This window comes from Fusarium coffeatum (assembly GCF_003316985.1).
Source record: "Fusarium coffeatum strain FIESC_28 chromosome Unknown BRIP53273_contig_204, whole genome shotgun sequence".
In the NCBI taxonomy this organism is placed as follows: domain Eukaryota; kingdom Fungi; phylum Ascomycota; class Sordariomycetes; order Hypocreales; family Nectriaceae; genus Fusarium; species Fusarium coffeatum.
This window is the reverse complement of record NW_022157997.1, coordinates 75,659-92,630: the sequence shown is the minus strand read 5'-3', so window position 1 is coordinate 92,630 and position 16,972 is coordinate 75,659. Positions and strand designations below refer to the sequence as shown.

Here is a 16,972-nt window from a genome sequence, read left to right as displayed (position 1 = left end):
CCCAAGGGCTGGATAGCAATTACTGACAAGAACAAGAAAGGGAAAATGGCTTATATCAAGTATTTGAACACTCAACCAAGAAGGTAGCTTAATATTTTATGATTCTAGGCCAAACCTTACTCTTGCAATATTTTCTTTATTAATTTCTACTGACCTTTTGCTAAATTGTTTTTTACCCAAAACGCAGGTTTTATTCACGCGTTTCCAGCCTTTCAGTACTCCTTTTTAACAATTCCAATCCTAGTTTCCAAAAATTTCCGACCCTAGTACACAAGCGCAATAAAAAACATTATCTTTGGTTATCGAGGTTCGAGTCGACTTAGTATGCCTCCATTGTCAATTGACTGCGGATACTATAGGGTAAGTTGAGAGGAACTCCAAAGTAAGCACTGATCTGATCACAAGCTTGTAAACGGCCGAAGTGTCGTCGGTCAAGGTTAATGAATTCTCCACCTGGAAATGTCACGGGAAGTCAGCATGGGACTTTTGCTCTCAGTCATCACCAACCAACAACATGTTCAAGAGCTGTGATCGGGTGAAAGCTGGGAGAAGCTCGGTTACAGCTTTTTTCAAGCCGACTTGGCGAGCTTGGCTAATTTTATTCTAGGCTGTCGTCTTGGCAGTCCCACCAAGCCAGGGGTTTTATCGCATGTTTCTAAATGACGGGTCCATGCCATTCGCTATAAAGTAAACTGACCAGCCCTACATAGAGTTGTGCCTCTACTTGGCAGTCAATCCCTCCATTCGTTCATTTTGAATCCCGACGACTTCACTCTTTCAGTTGTCGCACCGCCATTATGTTGGTTTCTACGCTCGTTTTTGCATCCCCCCTCATCTGGGGCTCAAGTGCCTTTATCCCTTACAATTCACCTTATGTTGACGAGTGGATGAAAGACAACCAAGCCTGTCTCAAGGTACTTTTATCCGATATCGACTGCGATGAGAACCTTATAGACATGGGAAGCACAGGTTGGGAAGGCACCCTTGAGGGCGACGACGACTTTGCCATAACCGATGGCATTTGCGCTAAGAAATGCGGCGACTCGCTTCAGAAATGGCATGATTCCTTTCAAAAACATTGCGCGAAGGAAGCGATACGAGAGCCTCCTATGATGGACGGCCGTAACCAGCTTTGTGACAAGGATGCCAAGACAGGAAAATACTGCAACGGTTGGTATCAGGATCTCTTCAATTTGTTCGTGGTGCTAACATTGTCGAACAGTCATCATTGACGAGTTCCCTGAAGGGGACGAAGACTACGATGCCAGTGGACTCCCGGTCAAGTATATGTGCGAGCCTTGTTACGTCAGACGTCTTTGGGCATTTGACATCAGCTCTTATAGCCCTGTCAACGGATGGATTGAAGATATGCGTGAGCGAATGGACAAGGAATGCCCCAAGTCTGTACTCGCTGGGAAGGATGCTTTGACTGCAACAACCACGCCTTCCACGACAATGACCGCCGCACCAGAATCCTCGAATGTTTCAAGCACGGCCACCAGTGCAGGCGAAGCCGTTACCACCGCGGAGAGCACCCCATCCGCGACCAACAGTGTAGTGGCAGAAGTAACTGCCTCGCTGGAGGACAATGCAGGTTTGAAGCTTAGTTCTTGGGGACTTGGCAAGTCATTGGTGCTTGCTCTGGGGATGGGCATCTTTTACGTGTAAATCCTAGACCTGAGATAGAGTTGTCTTATAGGCATAAATAGCTCAATAGCACTTGTATTCTTGAGTCTAATCAATATCTATAGATAATCCTTATCCCTTTCTACTTGAATAGGTGCTTATTAACCGGTGTAATTGGCTCCTTGCCCTCAAGCACAGCCATAACATTCTCCATAGCCAACCTCTCGAACCCAATTGAAGTATCCAACGCACCACCAGCCGTATGACACGTCAATGAAGCATTCCTCATCTTCTGTAATCTCGGATTCGGTCTTGGCTCATCTTCAAAGACGTCCAGTCCCACCGCAAACAGATGTCCCAAATCCATCGCATCGGCGACAGCTTCTTCATCCACCAAACTACCTCGTGCGATATTGACCAGTCGTGATCCCTTCTTCATTTTGGCAATCTCGTCTCGTCCTAGAATCTTCTTTCCACCCGCGCCCGGGGCAGCGATCACAACACAGTCGGCGATTGCCAGCATGTCTTCGAGTTTTGCATAGTGTTTTGCCTCAATGACGGCTTCTTGCTCTGGTGACTTTGGAAAAGGATCGTGGTAGGCGATGCGCATGCCCAGTGCCTTGTAAGTTTTGAGGGCAATCTGATACCCGATGTTGCCCAACCCAATCATACCGAGTGTATGACCACGGGGGTTGTATGCTGTGAGCTGGGTATGAGCATGAGCATCTCTGAACTCCTCCTCGCTCCCTCTAGCCGCCATGTTAGACCACTGCATATTTCTAAAGACAGAGATAATGTGATAAAGTGCCATGTCAGCAACTGCCTCAGAAGATGCCGCTGCACCATTGCAGTATAGAATGCCCGCTTCGGCCATGACATCGACATCAGCCCAGTCATAGCCAGCCCCAGCCGATGCATACACTTTGACCGACTTGGGCAAAAGCGGAATCAATTCCCGGTCCCAGCGTCCCATTTCACCACCTGTGATCCAGAATGGGCGCATGACGGCTTGAAAGTCACCCCATTTCTTCTGTCGAAGGGCTTCTATAAACGGGCCACGCTGGCGTTCTTCTGCTGAAGGTCGAATAATGGTGAATTTCGCTTCAAGCTTCTCGTAAAGTTCATGATTGTATTTAATCGGATCTCCAATATGGAGAATCGTAGGCTTTTCGTCAGCTGACATCGTGAGGGATGAGTAAGGTGTGGGGTAAATTGGAGTAGCCGGAAGTATCAGCGCACCAGCAGTAGGTCTTATGTTTGGCTTATAATCTGCAGAACACATTAAGATGCGACCGGTAAACGAACCGGTGATTTTAATAACTGCAAGATATCGGTCTACTGTCCGTCAGCTCCTCATCATGCCGATCGGATATCGCGAACATGTAAGATGAATGGACCTCCAGGGCGTCTCCTCGGCTCGGCTGTTCACAGGAAGATATCACTGGCGGAGGTTTGTCGATCCATCGGAAAGTGGTCGGAATGAGCGTGGATTGGCCAGGAGAGGTAGACTACATGATTCATTAGGTTGCGCTCGCAGGGTTCCTTCCCCGCTCGACTTGTTTTCCCCAGACACTTTACCCCAGGTCTCCAGTTTTACGGTGGGTCGTCGGCAAACTTGGGTGTTGATAGACTGGAAGTAGTGCAGAGTGTGGTTCCAATAAATACCGAAGTCTTGCTTTTTTTTGAGACCAACAACCTCCATCTCAAAGGTTGAGTTATTTTGAAACACAATCTCGAGTCAACATGGCGGGTGAAGACATGATCAAGGACAACGGCGACGAGGTCCGGCTCGAGACTTTGGATGGAGCCTCAGCTGATATTCATGACCGACCGACCAAGGAGAAGGCTCTAGTGAGACGAATCGACAAGCGAATGATGCCATTGATGATGCTTTTGTGTAAGTCTAGAAGATGTCGCAATTCGCCCCTGCTTGACGTTTTCACCATACAGATATTCTTAACTATCTCGATCGCAACAATATCGCGACGGCGCGACTTGGCAACTTCGAAGAAGATATTGGTCTTGTCAATGAACAGTACAATACTGTCATCAGTATCTTCTTCGTTGGTTACATCCTCACTCAGGTGCCTACGAACATGATTTTAAACAAGATGCGACCGTCTATCTTCTTGGTACGTGTTGGTGGTGCTCTGTGTTCTGAGATCCTAACTAACTCTTCAGCCTTCTATCATGGTCTGCTGGGCAACTGTCAGCGCCTGTACTGGAGCCGTGCAGAACTACGAAGGCATGATTGCCCTTAGATTCATCCTTGGCTTCGTCGAGGCACCGTTCTTTCGTAAGCTGAACCCAATCACCAGTCTCGCATCATGACTAACGACCGATGACAGCCGGCGCTCTGTTTCTATTCAGCTCATGGTACACCAAGAAGGAACTTGCCGTCCGCATATCGGTTCTCTACGCTGCTGGCCAAATGGCCGGTGCCTTTGGTGGTCTTCTTGGAAGTGCTATCATGTCTGGAATGGATGGTAAAGCAGGCCTTGCAAATTGGCGATGGCTTTGTACGTTTCTTTTTCCATTTTCTCGAGGAGCCTCGACTAATAATCTTGCAGTCATCATTGAAGGATGCGCAACCTACCCCGCCGCAGTCGTTACATACTTCGTTGTCCCAGATTATCCTGCCACCACGCGCTGGCTCAGCGACGAAGAACGCCGAATCGCCGTCTTGAGAATGGCAGAAGATGCAAACAAGGAAGATGATCGAGCAGATGTGTCAGCGTGGGAAGGTACAAAGATGGCATTTGCCGACCCTGCACTTTACATGATCTGGATCATGCAACTTGGACTCAACACTGCTGCCGCTTTCACCAACTTCTTCCCCACCATTGTCAAGACCCTTGGATACAGCTCGACCATTACACTCCTGCTTTCTGCGCCACCGTATGTCTTTGCTGCTATTCTAGGTATTACCAATTCGTGGCATAGCGATCGTGTCAACGAGCGATGGCTGCATGTTGTGTGGCCGCAGATCTTCTGCAGTATCGGCTTCATCATCTCGGCTGTCACTCTGAACACTGCTGCTCGCTATATCGCTACATTCATGATGATGTCAATTTATGGATCCTTCGGTTGTATTCTGTCATGGGTATCATCTTCCCTGCCGCGTCCGTCGACAAAGCGCGCTATCTCGTATGCAGTTGTCAACGCGGGGTCCAACCTTGCTTCCATCTATGCCTCATATTTCTATCCATCCACTCAAGGCCCGCGATATTGGCAGGCAAACGTAGCGAACGTGGCTTTCAGTGGGCTCTGTATTATTATGGCGACTGTGTTGAGGTTCTTCCTTGCTTGGAGAAACAGAAAGTTGGAAAAGGCAAGGGAGCATGATATCCAGAACGAGGGTACCTTGAATGGAAGTGCGACTAAGGCTTTGACGGAGAAGTGGCACTGTGGCTCAGAGTATGTTTACACTCTCTGAGCAGATTACGAGTCAGGCCATTTGAGTAGGAGAACATTTAGGATTGATCCTCGCTGCAACCTCTAAACATTAGGGGTCTAAACATCGGAATGAGGTTTTTTTTTAATTAATGGGAATAATGTGAAGGCGAAGAAAAGTCGCATCCTTTGAATGCTAGTGTTAGAGACTACTCTTATGTTGAGTAAACCACCGATGGACCTCATCGAAACATCCAAACAATAGAAATCCATGCGAGACTGCGAAACGTAAATAAGCTATTCCATTGTAATCACCTGCTAGACCCGGGGTTAGAAACAAGCCTCATGCTAAAAAGGCCACCGCTGCATCTCATCAGATCATCAACGCTAACTGAGACTGTTCCAATAAACATGCTGTACCTTGCGCTAGAGAGTTGGGTGTTAAACCTTTTTTCTTTTAATTGATATTCATCACTTATCAAGATCACGTTTTCCACTAAACAGCCAATGGTCAAGGGTCTGACTTACGGGAAAGACTTAGGAAGTTCGGTTAAGACACGAGATAACCTGGTGGCATTCAGGGTTGACGTTGCTCGCCGCTGTGATACTGAAAATACACTTCGTATCACGACCTACACTAGCATTAACTTGCGCTAGCTTTCCCAGAGCACCCTCTGGATTAGTAAGGACTTATGTTCTAGATCTGGGCTAGTCTACCCTTACGCTTGGTGTCTGGAAGCGACAGGGCTGCCGGGTGGATGGAGTTAAATGATGTCTTTCTTGTATATCCGGATCGAGCTACTCGCAAGGCTCATTTCAATAAAGTATGTATGACAACAGAGACCCGTTTCCACTTATCCCTGTTCGCTAACTCCAGGTCGGTCATTAGACTATCCCAAATTTGGAAATATCCAACCTTTCTAACCATGGAACCACACCATATGTCTTTTGCCACGTTTCCAATACGTCGTCAAACTGATACATGGCAGCCTTGGGGTCCTCGCCATAATTTGCCCCGTACGCCCGAGTTTGTGTTTCGAACCATAGCACTTCCTGTAGACGACCCCAGGCCTCGTCTTCGTTCTCAGCGCCAGTGATGGGTTCAAGCCCCGAAGAGGCATGGTCATGGATTTTCAAAATCACACTCCCGAGATGTAAAGTTTCTTGACGATTTCTCTTTCGCTTCTCGTCCTTCTTATCCTCCTTTGTATCACCCTTGCCACTATTTCCATCTTCCGCATCTTGGTTCCCTCCGTTTGTTTCGGTGGTGGGCATAAAGCCTGTAGATGAAGAAGAGTGGATTCCACGTCCCTCAGGAATCGTCTCCTTCAAGGACTCTCCGTTACCGCCGTCCATCTTGGGAGAGGTCAATATCTTTCCACTGCTCCCGTTGTCGTTATTCGACATGGCAGCTTTATCACCTGCACTACTCTCCTTATCTGCACAATTGTCATGCAGCTGGTCATCCTGGCTTCCTTCTTCCTCTTCTTCGAATTCGCTCTGATCTGTCTCTGACTCTCCGGAAGTCGAGTACACAGTCGATTCTGGTTCTTCGTTCTCCCTGGATTCGCGAATAGCTATCCAGCGGACCCAACCGACGTATTGTGCTAGCAAGTACCATATGTCATCTAGCGGTTCACGTTTCATCCCGTCACCATGATCTGATTGTTCATCGCAGGAAGATTGGTCATCCCCCTTCAGAATAGTCCCTACTCGACAGCTTTCCCCACGTTCTTTCCGATCCAGCTTACCATTGGTAGGACCATGATCCTTTTGGAACCATGTCTCAGGCGCTGGCGGGCCGGCGTAGTCTGTAGCATTTTCGTCCCGTTCATCTCGTGGCACTCCAGCCTCTGGAACTCTTGCGTCTGAGGTAACTCGGTAACGTAGCTTAAAGCTGTAGAAGTCGCTGATATCGTCAAGCGTGCCGATTCTCTTGTACTGATGATAAGTATGGGGACCACTATTAGTTGCCGATTCATGCTCAAGAAGAACACAGGCCAGCCGTCGACGGCATTGACTACGATCTGGTGCCCACTCGTCCAATGTGGTGAAAAGACCGTAACATTCGAATTCACGGGATTGCAGGTTGAGGCAACCATCCGTCGTCATGCGGAACATCATCCCTTCGTCTTCATCCCAATCCCCGCCGATGCTACGGATAAGATCATTGCCATGGCCATCCTCTTCAACGACACTCAGTACGATACCATCTGCTGTAGGACCCGTATAGTAAAAATGCAGCTTGCGCAAAAAGCCATTCACACCCATGGATGTTCCAACGGCATGCTTTCCAAAGCCAGTATCCAGGTGCGACTCGTACGCCCTGCAGATATATAATACGTCAACGACGGCTCGTTTGTGCTGTTGATGTCCCGGATGGTACAGCTCTACTGGGCATGCAGCGCTGAGCCATGACCATGATGGTGCAATGTAGCCTTCATACTCTGGTTTAGTGCCGGGTATCCACCAGGTTAGTGACTCGGCCATAGTTGACCGCCACAGGCCGCAAGCATATTCATCACCGTCGAACAGGGTATGAAATTCCCTAGCTAGACTTGAGAGTATGATAGGCAGGTCCGAGGCATAGGTGACAGACTTGTTTGAGAGGTCTTGACACGTGGAGTTCCAGAGTGTGTGCAGCTTATCCTTTTGTTCTCGTCTTCTCAGCTTCGTATCCATGGCATCTGCAATCTGGATTTGGAATTTTGTTTCTCCATTGAAGATCTTCTTGAAGGGCGAACCAAACGGCATGGTCTCGCTGGCGAAACAGGCCTTTCCAATTCCACAGCACTCCCATACAATTTCCTTGTCAGTGAAATGCAGGATACGTCTTGACAACTGCCTCTCGCGATGGATCCAGGCCCTTGAGAGCGAAGGTGCAGATTCCATCCACCCGAAACTGTTCTCCGTAGTTACCATCCATTCTTTTTCGAGTTTAGTGGCCTGAAAGTGAAGAGGCGTGATGTCGACATCTTGACGTTGTGCAAAGCAACCTGATCGGCTATCCTGACCTTTGTCCGCCGAAATGTTCACCTTGGCGTTTATGTAGACTTGGTCCATCACAGACGCTTCAGCTTTCCAGTCTGACTCGGAATCCTGCATGATGCACATCGAGTCAATCCACAGCCAGTCCAGGCTCAGCCAAGATGCGATTTCAAAGGCATCTTGGAACGTCTTGGGTAGGTTCTTCCAATCTAAGCCTTCAGCTTGTCTGCGGTCAACGTTGGTAGTTAACAACTTGGGGTTCTCCTTTACACCATGAGCACCCCAGCAATGGCTCAAAGACGCGTACTCGGTACCCCTGAATGCTTCTTCGTTCTTACTGGGGCAAACTAGACGTACCACTTTGTTTTGTAGAGCCTTTTTAACATCGAGAAGACGAGTTGGGAGGTAGTCTTCGTCGCGGTGGTTACATATATCATGTTGTCCATCGGCGTTCTGCATACATCTCGCCATCCATGATAAAGCCAGAGCCTTCGCATCGTCATTATCGTTGGTATAGCCATCCGCAGTGTCACTCGACCCTTCATCCGCAACAGTAACGTCTCGGTTATTAATACTCTTCTCAAAGTATTTGCCAAAGTACTTTCTTGACCAGATACCTATCCGCAGTACATGCTGATAGTTATAGATAGGCAACTTCCGCATTGAATGGTTATACATGATCATCCACATCTTGGTCTCTTTATTATCATTTCTGTAGGTGGTCCAGCAGCACTCGATTCTGTAGTCGGGATACATGTCTGGTACCATATTTGGATACATCTTGATGATCTTCTCCCAGAGCTGATGACAGATGTAGCAACGGCGGGATGTGGCAGACCTGAAGACCGACAGCAGTGACTCCGAGTGCAAGACATTGTTGTTCATCTTTTCTGGGTCGGCTTGGAACGCGCAGAAATAGTTGAAGGTGGCTTTGCATGCAACACATAGCTGGTGACCACTACGGAGTTGCATACTATCAGGTACATACTCATCCCAAGCCTCTGTGTAGTCAGTGTTCTCTCCTATCATTGCCGCCAAGCCATAGTCGTGAGGAACAACCTTTTCAGGACTGTTCGGTGCAAATATCAGAGTTTCTCCCCAGCCCCGAGTTTGACCAACAGAGTTGTCGAAAAGCTCGATCATTTTCTTACCACTGTCGCCCAACCTCTCCAGGATCATCTCGTGCATTTCATTGAGGACGGCTTCTGTTTCTTTGCCTAGGCGTCTTGAAGGTTGTCCAGGAAGCACGTAGGATATTTGAGGCATTGTTCTTGGCGATAAATATTATTTTCTGACCGGACCTGAACGTAGCGAACACAGCAAGAATACAACCTTTGTCAAAGATATTAGTTTAGATGTCTGCTTGCCCAGCATCAAAAATGGCTTGGTGAGATGAGATATTTTAGATTGTAAGCCCCCGCAGAATCACGTGAGACTTTGTAAATCCGCACAATAACTTGTCCTTCCGAAAGTTATGATACAGATATAATACAATAGGAGTTGACACGTCTAATCGTCTAATAAATAAATACCGACAACCGCGTAATATCAGACCTGAGCAGCACTATGTGTTAGGACCTTTTCCCTATCGTGCTTCTTGGCGAAGGCAAGGGTTCCATTATTCAACATACGTGACTCAAAGTTTAGCGATCTCTTCGGCGTAACGCCGAAACGCCGGAACTAAGACGTCCCCGCAGATAGCGTAGATAAGAACCTGGGGAAAGGCGCTAAAGGCGCTAAATCCACTATGTCTCCAGGTCGGCAACTAAAACTGGCTCGTACTCCGGCCTATAATACCGTGACCGGCCCGGCTTCCTGACTTCAATTTGTTCCAACACTATCATCATCTTTGCCTTCTTGCAATGGCTTCGCAAATTGATAACAAAGCTCAAATCGAGCCACGTGGCTCGAAAGACCTTGTTGATGGGGAAATCATAAAGCCTGCCGATGCGTTGGCTGAAGATGAAGAACTCACGATTGCGTTGGCGAATTATGTCCCTGACACTGCTGAGGAGAAACGCCTTGTGCGTAAGATCGACTTTACTCTTCTACCATGTCTTTGGTGGATGTACGTTCTTGCATACCTGGATCGTGGCAACATTGTAAGTTGCTCACTTACTGACTGATTACTGGAGAACCCACTAACACTTACAGGCCAACGCCAACGCAGCTGGAATGAGCGAGAGTCTGAACATGAAGGACAATGGTAGCACTTCTATCTCCACTAGACCAGAGACCATCTAACCGATGTGACAGATTACTCTCTCCTCGTATACCTGTTCTTTGTCGGCTACTTCCTCTGCGAGGTTCCGTCCAATATGATCATGAATAAATGCCGACCTTCGATATATCTGCCTACTATAGTCTGGGTCTGGGGCTGTATTGTCATTGCTTTGTCGCAAGCAAAGAGCTACAAGGGCTTTCTTGCTGGTCGCCTCTTTCTTGGTTGCATTGAGGCTGGTCTTTTTCCCGGCGCAATCTATCTTCTAACATGCTGGTACACAAAGAAGGAAATTGGTGAGCACGGTAGCCGTCCGAAGGGTTTGAATCACTACTAATGCTATCACAGGTAAAAGATTTTGCATCTTCTATACCTCCGGATGTATCGCTCCAGCCTTGGGTGGAATCATGGCCGGTGCTATTGTCAAGGGTCTGGAAGGAGCGAGAGGTATTCCTGGCTGGCGATGGCTTTTCATTGTAGAAGGCGTCCTCACAGTAGTCTGTGGATTTGCTCTTTATTTGCTCCTCCCGGACTACCCTCGCAATGCCCGCCACTTCTCGCCTGATCAGCGACGCCTTGCCCAGATTCGAATCTTGGTAGACAGGCAAGTCAGTGTTGGCAGCACAACCCGTCGAATGACTTCCTGGCAGGCCTTCAAGGCTGTTGTAACGGATGGAAAGACTTGGTTCTTCCTCGTTGCCTACAGCATCATCATCCTCGGCATGTCCATCTCATACTTTGTGCCCACGATCCTCAAAACTATGGGATATACCAGTGTCACTGCTCAGTGGATGACTGTCCCGATCTGGATTACTGGAGCGGTCTGCCAACTGGCTCTGTCCTGGACCTCAGATAAGTGTCAAGATAGAAGGTGGCACAGTGTCGGCCTGTATGGTCTCGCTGCCATCGCTTGTATCGTCTCCGCCCTGATTAGCTCTGCTGTGGCGAAGTACGTCATGATGTGCCTACTGGTTGCTGGGCTCTACACCGGTTTGCCTCTCATGCTCAACTGGACGAGCGAGTCTATCCCCTTCCCGGATCAAAAGCGCTCCATCGCCATTGCTTTTGTCAATTCTTTCGGACACTTGGCCATCATCTATGGAAGTTACCTATGGCCTAGCACCAACGCCCCACAACATCTAGTTGGCTTCGCTACCTTAACTGCTACTTGTGGCTTGGGATGTGTTATTGCCATCGTTGCGCCCTGGTACTTCAAGCTCCTGCCTCAGGAGCCTGTCACTAAGGCTGAGAGGGAGCTGGTAGCGCTTCAGCGTCAGGACCAGGTCGCCCAGGAACAGTAGAGTGACATGACACAGGGTATCGTTCCAAAGATACACCGCGAAGGGAATAGACTACACAGCTTTAAATAAATAGTTCAGCGAGGCTACAGTAACACATATAAGCGATATTATTGTATTATAACCTTAGTTCAATTTGAGGCATTGAATAAAAGAATCATCAAAAGTTTTGAAGCGTAAGATACTTGTTCTTGTGAGCCATCAATCTGCGGCGAGTCAGAAGCCCATACCCAGGAATTTCAAAGAGGAAAGTCTTCCCATGTATTCTGAAGAAGCCGACCCAATCAAAACCACTCAAGTTAGAATATTACCATCTTTTAAGTCAGATGATGAAAATCAAGTTGTGCTAAAGAATGGCGGGGCATCGGGAATAAAACAAGCTCCGAACCTCGCCGCAAGATCGGCCATTCAAACCAGGAGCAGTAGATCTGTTAATATTAATTTGACCAACGTTAAGCTACGTTGAGAAGTTTAAAGGAGATGCGGGGTATGAATCCGATAACCAGGTAATTTGGGGTCATTTAAAGCCTCGCACTGTAAAACTTCTGCCTAAGTAATATACACCAATTGTCTTGGCGCATCCATCGTTCCGGCAGCCATCATGGGTACAACGCTGCTATCGCCTAAATTCTTGCTAAACTTGGCTCGCTATCGGCCATATCTCGCAGAAAGTTCTCCTTACTTTCCAGCCGCACCTGCGACTCTTGGAACAACCGGGGAAGTCCGGTATCCGAATACGCCAAATCCCCGAGGACCATACGACTGATTGCCTTGGCGGTGAGGAATACCTGGGGCATACCATGTCCAGTGAAGCCGCCCATGATGAACATGTTTTCCCTTCCTGGTACACGTCCAATCCGCGGAAGTCCATCGGAGGAATAACCCATAACTATTCCGAGTTAGCAAGAGACAGCCATTGAGACGAGAGCAGTATACTCACTTCCAGTCCACACTTGCTCGGTGTAAGCACCACTGTTTTCCCAACCGCGGAAGTATCTCTGCATGTATCCTTCAAAGTAGTCCTTGGCCCTTTCGATAACTTTTGTATCGTCGACATTGCCGTACCAATCGTCCTTGCGTCTAAAGTATGCTGACCTGGCACCGCCCACAATGATGCTCCCGTCGGGTCGTGGGATGAGATAGTCAAAATCCTTGGGACTGAATCGAATGGCATACGAGTCAGCCAGCATCGGCGGGTTCGGTGCAACTATCCGACTGCAGATAGCGCGGTAAGGGATGATCTTTTCGTGATACTCTGGGAGAAGAGCAGCAGTGTATGCATTCGTAGCCATGACTACCTTGCGGGCGTTGATGATACCACGGCCAGTAGTCACGGACCAGAAGCCATCGGTATTGGGTGTAGCTGAAATTTCGTTGACTGGCGTGTTGGTCTGCAAATTCAAGTTCTCATGTTTCAAAGCCTCAGAAAACATATGGTGGATTAATTTGTAGGGCCATAAATGACCTGTGGCATACTTGAACGCTCCTTTCGCGCCTTTGATGCCTGAGACCTGTTTCAATGGGTTAGAATATAGATATCAAGGCAGAACTGCGTTTTGAAACAACTCCCATTAACTCTAATTGCACTTACCGTTTCAGCATATTTCCCATCAACGTAGAATGCCTTCTTAGTCGCCTCTACGCCAGCATTGACCATTTGATCGTAGCCAGACTTGAGAGCGCGGTTGTGATCTTCCGAGAGCTGCACATCGACAGCTTGTGTCATCATAAAATCGCAGTCGACGTTCTGGCCTTGGACATAATTTTTAACGGCCTCTACATTGGCAAGTTCAAAGTCGGCGATCTCGGCTGCTGCAGCGACTCCATGCTTAAAAGCCATCCTTGCGCACAAGTTGTAGACATCAGGCTTGATGTGTCCTCCTGCCCAACAGTGTCAGCAACTTCAGATGATGAACGCGTCTTTACGAACCATTTCGCCCTGTGGCTCCGGAGCATAGCTGGCGAGCTTCCAAGACGACGATTGACTTGTCCTGTGACTCAGGTTGCGATAGCATGTGAGTGATAATCGATGCGCCTGAATAACCTGCGCCGATGATAAGAATGTCGCATTTGGAAGGCAATTCCGGTGTTGACCGGTAATCATCCAGTGATCCTGGAGTAGCGCGCCAGAAAGACGTCATGCCATGGGGAGGTGGAAATGGTTTTGTTGCCATTTTTTTGATTTTATAGAACTTTGGATTCTGTTCGGGTCTATCTTTTGCAGTTATCTTTATCAGAAAAATTGGAAAACTCTTGAAAGTTGCAGGTAAAAGTAAGGTTAGAAGCTGCAAGTTTATTTGAGTTGCCAGCTCTTCAGGCAGACCCGCAAGAGTCGAACAGGTGAAGCTGTTCGCACTGTAGGGAACTCGGTACGGTTATCGGGTTGGCCGATGTCCTCCAGCGCTCCAGGGTAATCCTCTCAACGCGATCCAGAACAGGCGATACGGTGCCAAGAGAGTCAGGTTTGTTTGGAAATCAAATATAATTAATAAGTAGAATTGTTTACAGTAACTACAAGAATTTCTATGAAACTGAACTTGTGTTGTGTTGACTCGACTTTTTTAACACTACTCGGTGTTTTACGTGACTCTTACAATGCAATTGACAACATTGAGACATCCACGTTTAGTTAGCGCTACATAGTCAGCGACCGAGTGACACCGGCCTTAAGCCGGATTTTCCCCCTTCGTCTATTCAGCTAGTCAAATCCTTTTCGGTCACCGCGGCTACGATGACAGTCATTTGGTCTCGATCCAGACCATCTCAGGAACAGGAGCCAACTTCCTTGGAGCACGCTTCCTATCTGAAACCCTGAAACCAGGTGCTGTCTGGCTTTCGGACCCCAGCTGGGTCAACTATGCCAACATTTGGAGTCTTGTTGGTGTCGATGTGAAACGATACCCTTATTGGAATGCAAAGACTAAGAAACTGGACTTTGATAGACTGATCAACAGACTTTAGACTGAAGCTGCCTCTGGAGATGTTATCTTGCTCCATGCTTGCGCTCACAATCCCGTTGGTGTCGATCCTACCAAGGAGCAATGGAAGGCAATTGCCGACATTTGTGAGAACAAAAGCCTCTTCCCATTTTTCGACTGTGCCTAGTAAGTCATGTCACCTCATATCAGTCCCATCCTTCCCTGGCTTTTGCTAAGATATTATCTTCCAAGTCAAGGATTCGCAACAGATCTTGATGATGACGCGTAGGCCGTTCGCCATTTTCTGAATCGTGGTACTATGGAACTGGCCGTTTGCCAGTATTTCTCCAAGAATATGGGTCTGTACGGAAAGCGTGTTGGTGCTCTACACATGTTTTGTGCCACGTCGAGTGAGGCCCACAAGGTTCGAGGTCACCTCTGTCGCCTTCAACGAGGGCAAATTTCTCAACCTCCGGTACATGGAGCGAGACTTGCAGCGACCATACTCTCCGACTCGAGGCTGTTCCAAGACTGGATGACGGACCTTGTAGAAATGAGTGATCGGATCAAGGACATGCGGAAAGCCCTTTATCAAAACCTTGTGGCTCTTGGCACACCAGGTAATTGGGATCATATTGTCTCGCAGGTAAACATATTCTGTTGATATGGAAGTGGAATGTTATCGGAAGGAGGCTGACCTTGACGTCATTAGATCAGCATGTTCTCGTACACAGGATTGACGCCAGAGCAAGTTGCATCTATCCAACAAGAAAGTCATGTTTATATCTTGGCATCAGGCCACAGTTCCATCGCAGGACGTAAGTTAATTCGTGGTTCGCTCTAAAGAACAGAATGTAATCCGTATCTTTACAGTGAACAGTAGGAATGTTGAGTATGTAGCGAAGGTATTGGACAAGGCTGTGAGGCTGTCTCAGTAAATATCTATACAAGTATTGAGAAAAATAAACATGTATTAAAATGAAACTCTACCAATTTCTATGTATCGCCATCCATGCCCGATCCTCCATTTCTATGTAATATCAATGAGCCACCACCAGATCTTCGACCATTGTACACCTAAATATTGGAGCATGCCTTGACGAAGCTTACTACAATTTTGGAAAGACCGTTTTCGAGATCTGAGGGATTGACAGTTCCGATGAGTGGCTGTATAGCCTTAGAAGCCGAGGCAGGGAGATTCAGCGCCTGGATCAGCTGAGGGTAATCTGTGAACGATCCATGCACGGTACGGTCGATCGTGATCATTTTCTTGCTTCCTCGAAGGTTTGCAAAGAACTTGTTCCACGTGGCGTCCTCCTTGCTATGGTTTGGACGGCCGACCAGGAAGAACGGCTTTTCAAGACCTTGACTGAGAGCAGGGTCGAAAATTTGTCCGTCCATGTCCATCCCGCCACAGATTCTCTTGTCTGACAGAATCGCAACTGCTGCACTAGCGCCTCCGAGGGAGTGACCGAGCGCGACGATTTTGCTCTTATCAACAGAGCCCGGAAGACCTTTCAGCACACTCTTGTAGAGAGAGGATTGCAGAACTTCCGAGATGACAAAAGAGATATCCTCAGCCCGGACCTAGGAGACACATTAGCGAAGTCACAAAGAAAATGTGGAGGAACATACTTTGGTCAATTTAATGAGAGACTTTGTAGTCTCCGGGATATTCCCAGTCATGATTGTCTTACCATCGGGAAACTCAATAATATCAGCATCGTAAGGATGGTCAATCAAAGCCACGATGTTGCCAAAGCTAGCGAACGAGCGGGCCATGTTGCTGTAGAGGAGGCGGGAGTTGCCAGCACCAGGAGAGAAGATGATCAGAGGAAATTGCCTCTTGCTTCCACAGCCCTTCGGAGTATGTAGAGGTGTACAAACAGAGTACTCAAAGGCTGCAAAAGTCTCATTCGAAAGACCCATGCTCTGTGCCTTCTGTCCGTAGAGCTTCGCAACAGCCGGCGTCATGTAGGGAAGTGTGGTTTTAGAGCAGGATGGTGAGGGGACAGGCCAGAAAATGGAAGCAAGGACATTTCGGTGACCTCGCCTGGGGTCGTAAGGGTCGATGCGATGTTTGTCGATCATGGCGCTGGTACGAACAGCCACGCTGTAAGGTCCGTTTGGTTTCGGCAGTTCAATGGCATTGCCAAGTCCGACAAGGGACAGGAGGAGAAGGGAGAACTTCATCTTTAGGTTGGGCGAATGGATTTGTTTAGCTGTTGAGAAATAAAGAAGAGAGCGATGATGAAATGAAACAATCTTGGAGGGACTAAACTCTTACTTATATACCGAACACATTGGACTACCATTCTGTCAAAGCACGCTGACACTTGATGCAATTCTATCGATGTTCTAGAAACCCAAGCTTTACTGCATGTACCGCATGTGGTCAAGTTCGGGCGAGTTGACTTCTGTCACGAGAAGAGCCCCCACTAACGGGAGATACGCTGTGACCAGGATTACGACGCTGATGAAACTAAAGTTCAGCTCTCAATGAGAACGAGAAACATCATTGGTCAAAA

The 16,972-nt window shown here is 47.9% G+C and overlaps 7 protein-coding genes across 7 annotated transcripts; 3 read left to right on the top strand and 4 right to left on the bottom strand.

Annotated features, from left to right (window-relative positions):
- Positions 1–797: 797 nt before the first annotated feature.
- Positions 798–1,668, top strand: FIESC28_08631 (uncharacterized protein; the record flags this gene model as incomplete). The annotated part of the gene is made up of 2 exons (XM_031162769.1): positions 798–1,170; positions 1,223–1,668. 2 exons carry the CDS (start codon positions 798–800, stop codon positions 1,666–1,668), a joined length of 819 nt encoding a protein of 272 aa, XP_031013197.1.
- A 100-nt stretch (positions 1,669–1,768) lies between these two features.
- On the bottom strand, positions 1,769–2,809 carry FIESC28_08630 (uncharacterized protein; the record flags this gene model as incomplete). Its single annotated transcript, XM_031162768.1, has 1 exon — positions 1,769–2,809. One exon carries the CDS (start codon positions 2,807–2,809, stop codon positions 1,769–1,771), a length of 1,041 nt encoding a protein of 346 aa, XP_031013196.1.
- Positions 2,810–3,369: 560 nt separating this feature from the next.
- FIESC28_08629 (uncharacterized protein) lies at positions 3,370–5,062 on the top strand (the record flags this gene model as incomplete). The annotated part of the gene is made up of 5 exons (XM_031162767.1): positions 3,370–3,523; positions 3,577–3,758; positions 3,808–3,922; positions 3,975–4,145; positions 4,197–5,062. 5 exons carry the CDS (start codon positions 3,370–3,372, stop codon positions 5,060–5,062), a joined length of 1,488 nt encoding a protein of 495 aa, XP_031013195.1.
- An 842-nt stretch (positions 5,063–5,904) lies between these two features.
- On the bottom strand, positions 5,905–9,273 carry FIESC28_08628 (uncharacterized protein; the record flags this gene model as incomplete). The annotated part of the gene is made up of 1 exon (XM_031162766.1): positions 5,905–9,273. One exon carries the CDS (start codon positions 9,271–9,273, stop codon positions 5,905–5,907), a length of 3,369 nt encoding a protein of 1,122 aa, XP_031013194.1.
- A 596-nt stretch (positions 9,274–9,869) lies between these two features.
- On the top strand, positions 9,870–11,529 carry FIESC28_08627 (uncharacterized protein; the record flags this gene model as incomplete). Its single annotated transcript, XM_031162765.1, has 4 exons — positions 9,870–10,109; positions 10,162–10,213; positions 10,264–10,524; positions 10,577–11,529. 4 exons carry the CDS (start codon positions 9,870–9,872, stop codon positions 11,527–11,529), a joined length of 1,506 nt encoding a protein of 501 aa, XP_031013193.1.
- Positions 11,530–12,149: 620 nt separating this feature from the next.
- On the bottom strand, positions 12,150–13,700 carry FIESC28_08626 (uncharacterized protein; the record flags this gene model as incomplete). The annotated part of the gene is made up of 4 exons (XM_031162764.1): positions 12,150–12,415; positions 12,467–13,037; positions 13,118–13,407; positions 13,457–13,700. The coding sequence occupies 4 exons, from the start codon at positions 13,698–13,700 to the stop codon at positions 12,150–12,152; spliced, it is 1,371 nt and encodes a 456-aa protein (XP_031013192.1).
- Positions 13,701–15,521: 1,821 nt separating this feature from the next.
- Positions 15,522–16,637, bottom strand: FIESC28_08625 (uncharacterized protein; the record flags this gene model as incomplete). Its single annotated transcript, XM_031162763.1, has 2 exons — positions 15,522–16,031; positions 16,080–16,637. The coding sequence occupies 2 exons, from the start codon at positions 16,635–16,637 to the stop codon at positions 15,522–15,524; spliced, it is 1,068 nt and encodes a 355-aa protein (XP_031013191.1).
- Between the last annotated feature and the right edge of the window lie 335 nt (positions 16,638–16,972).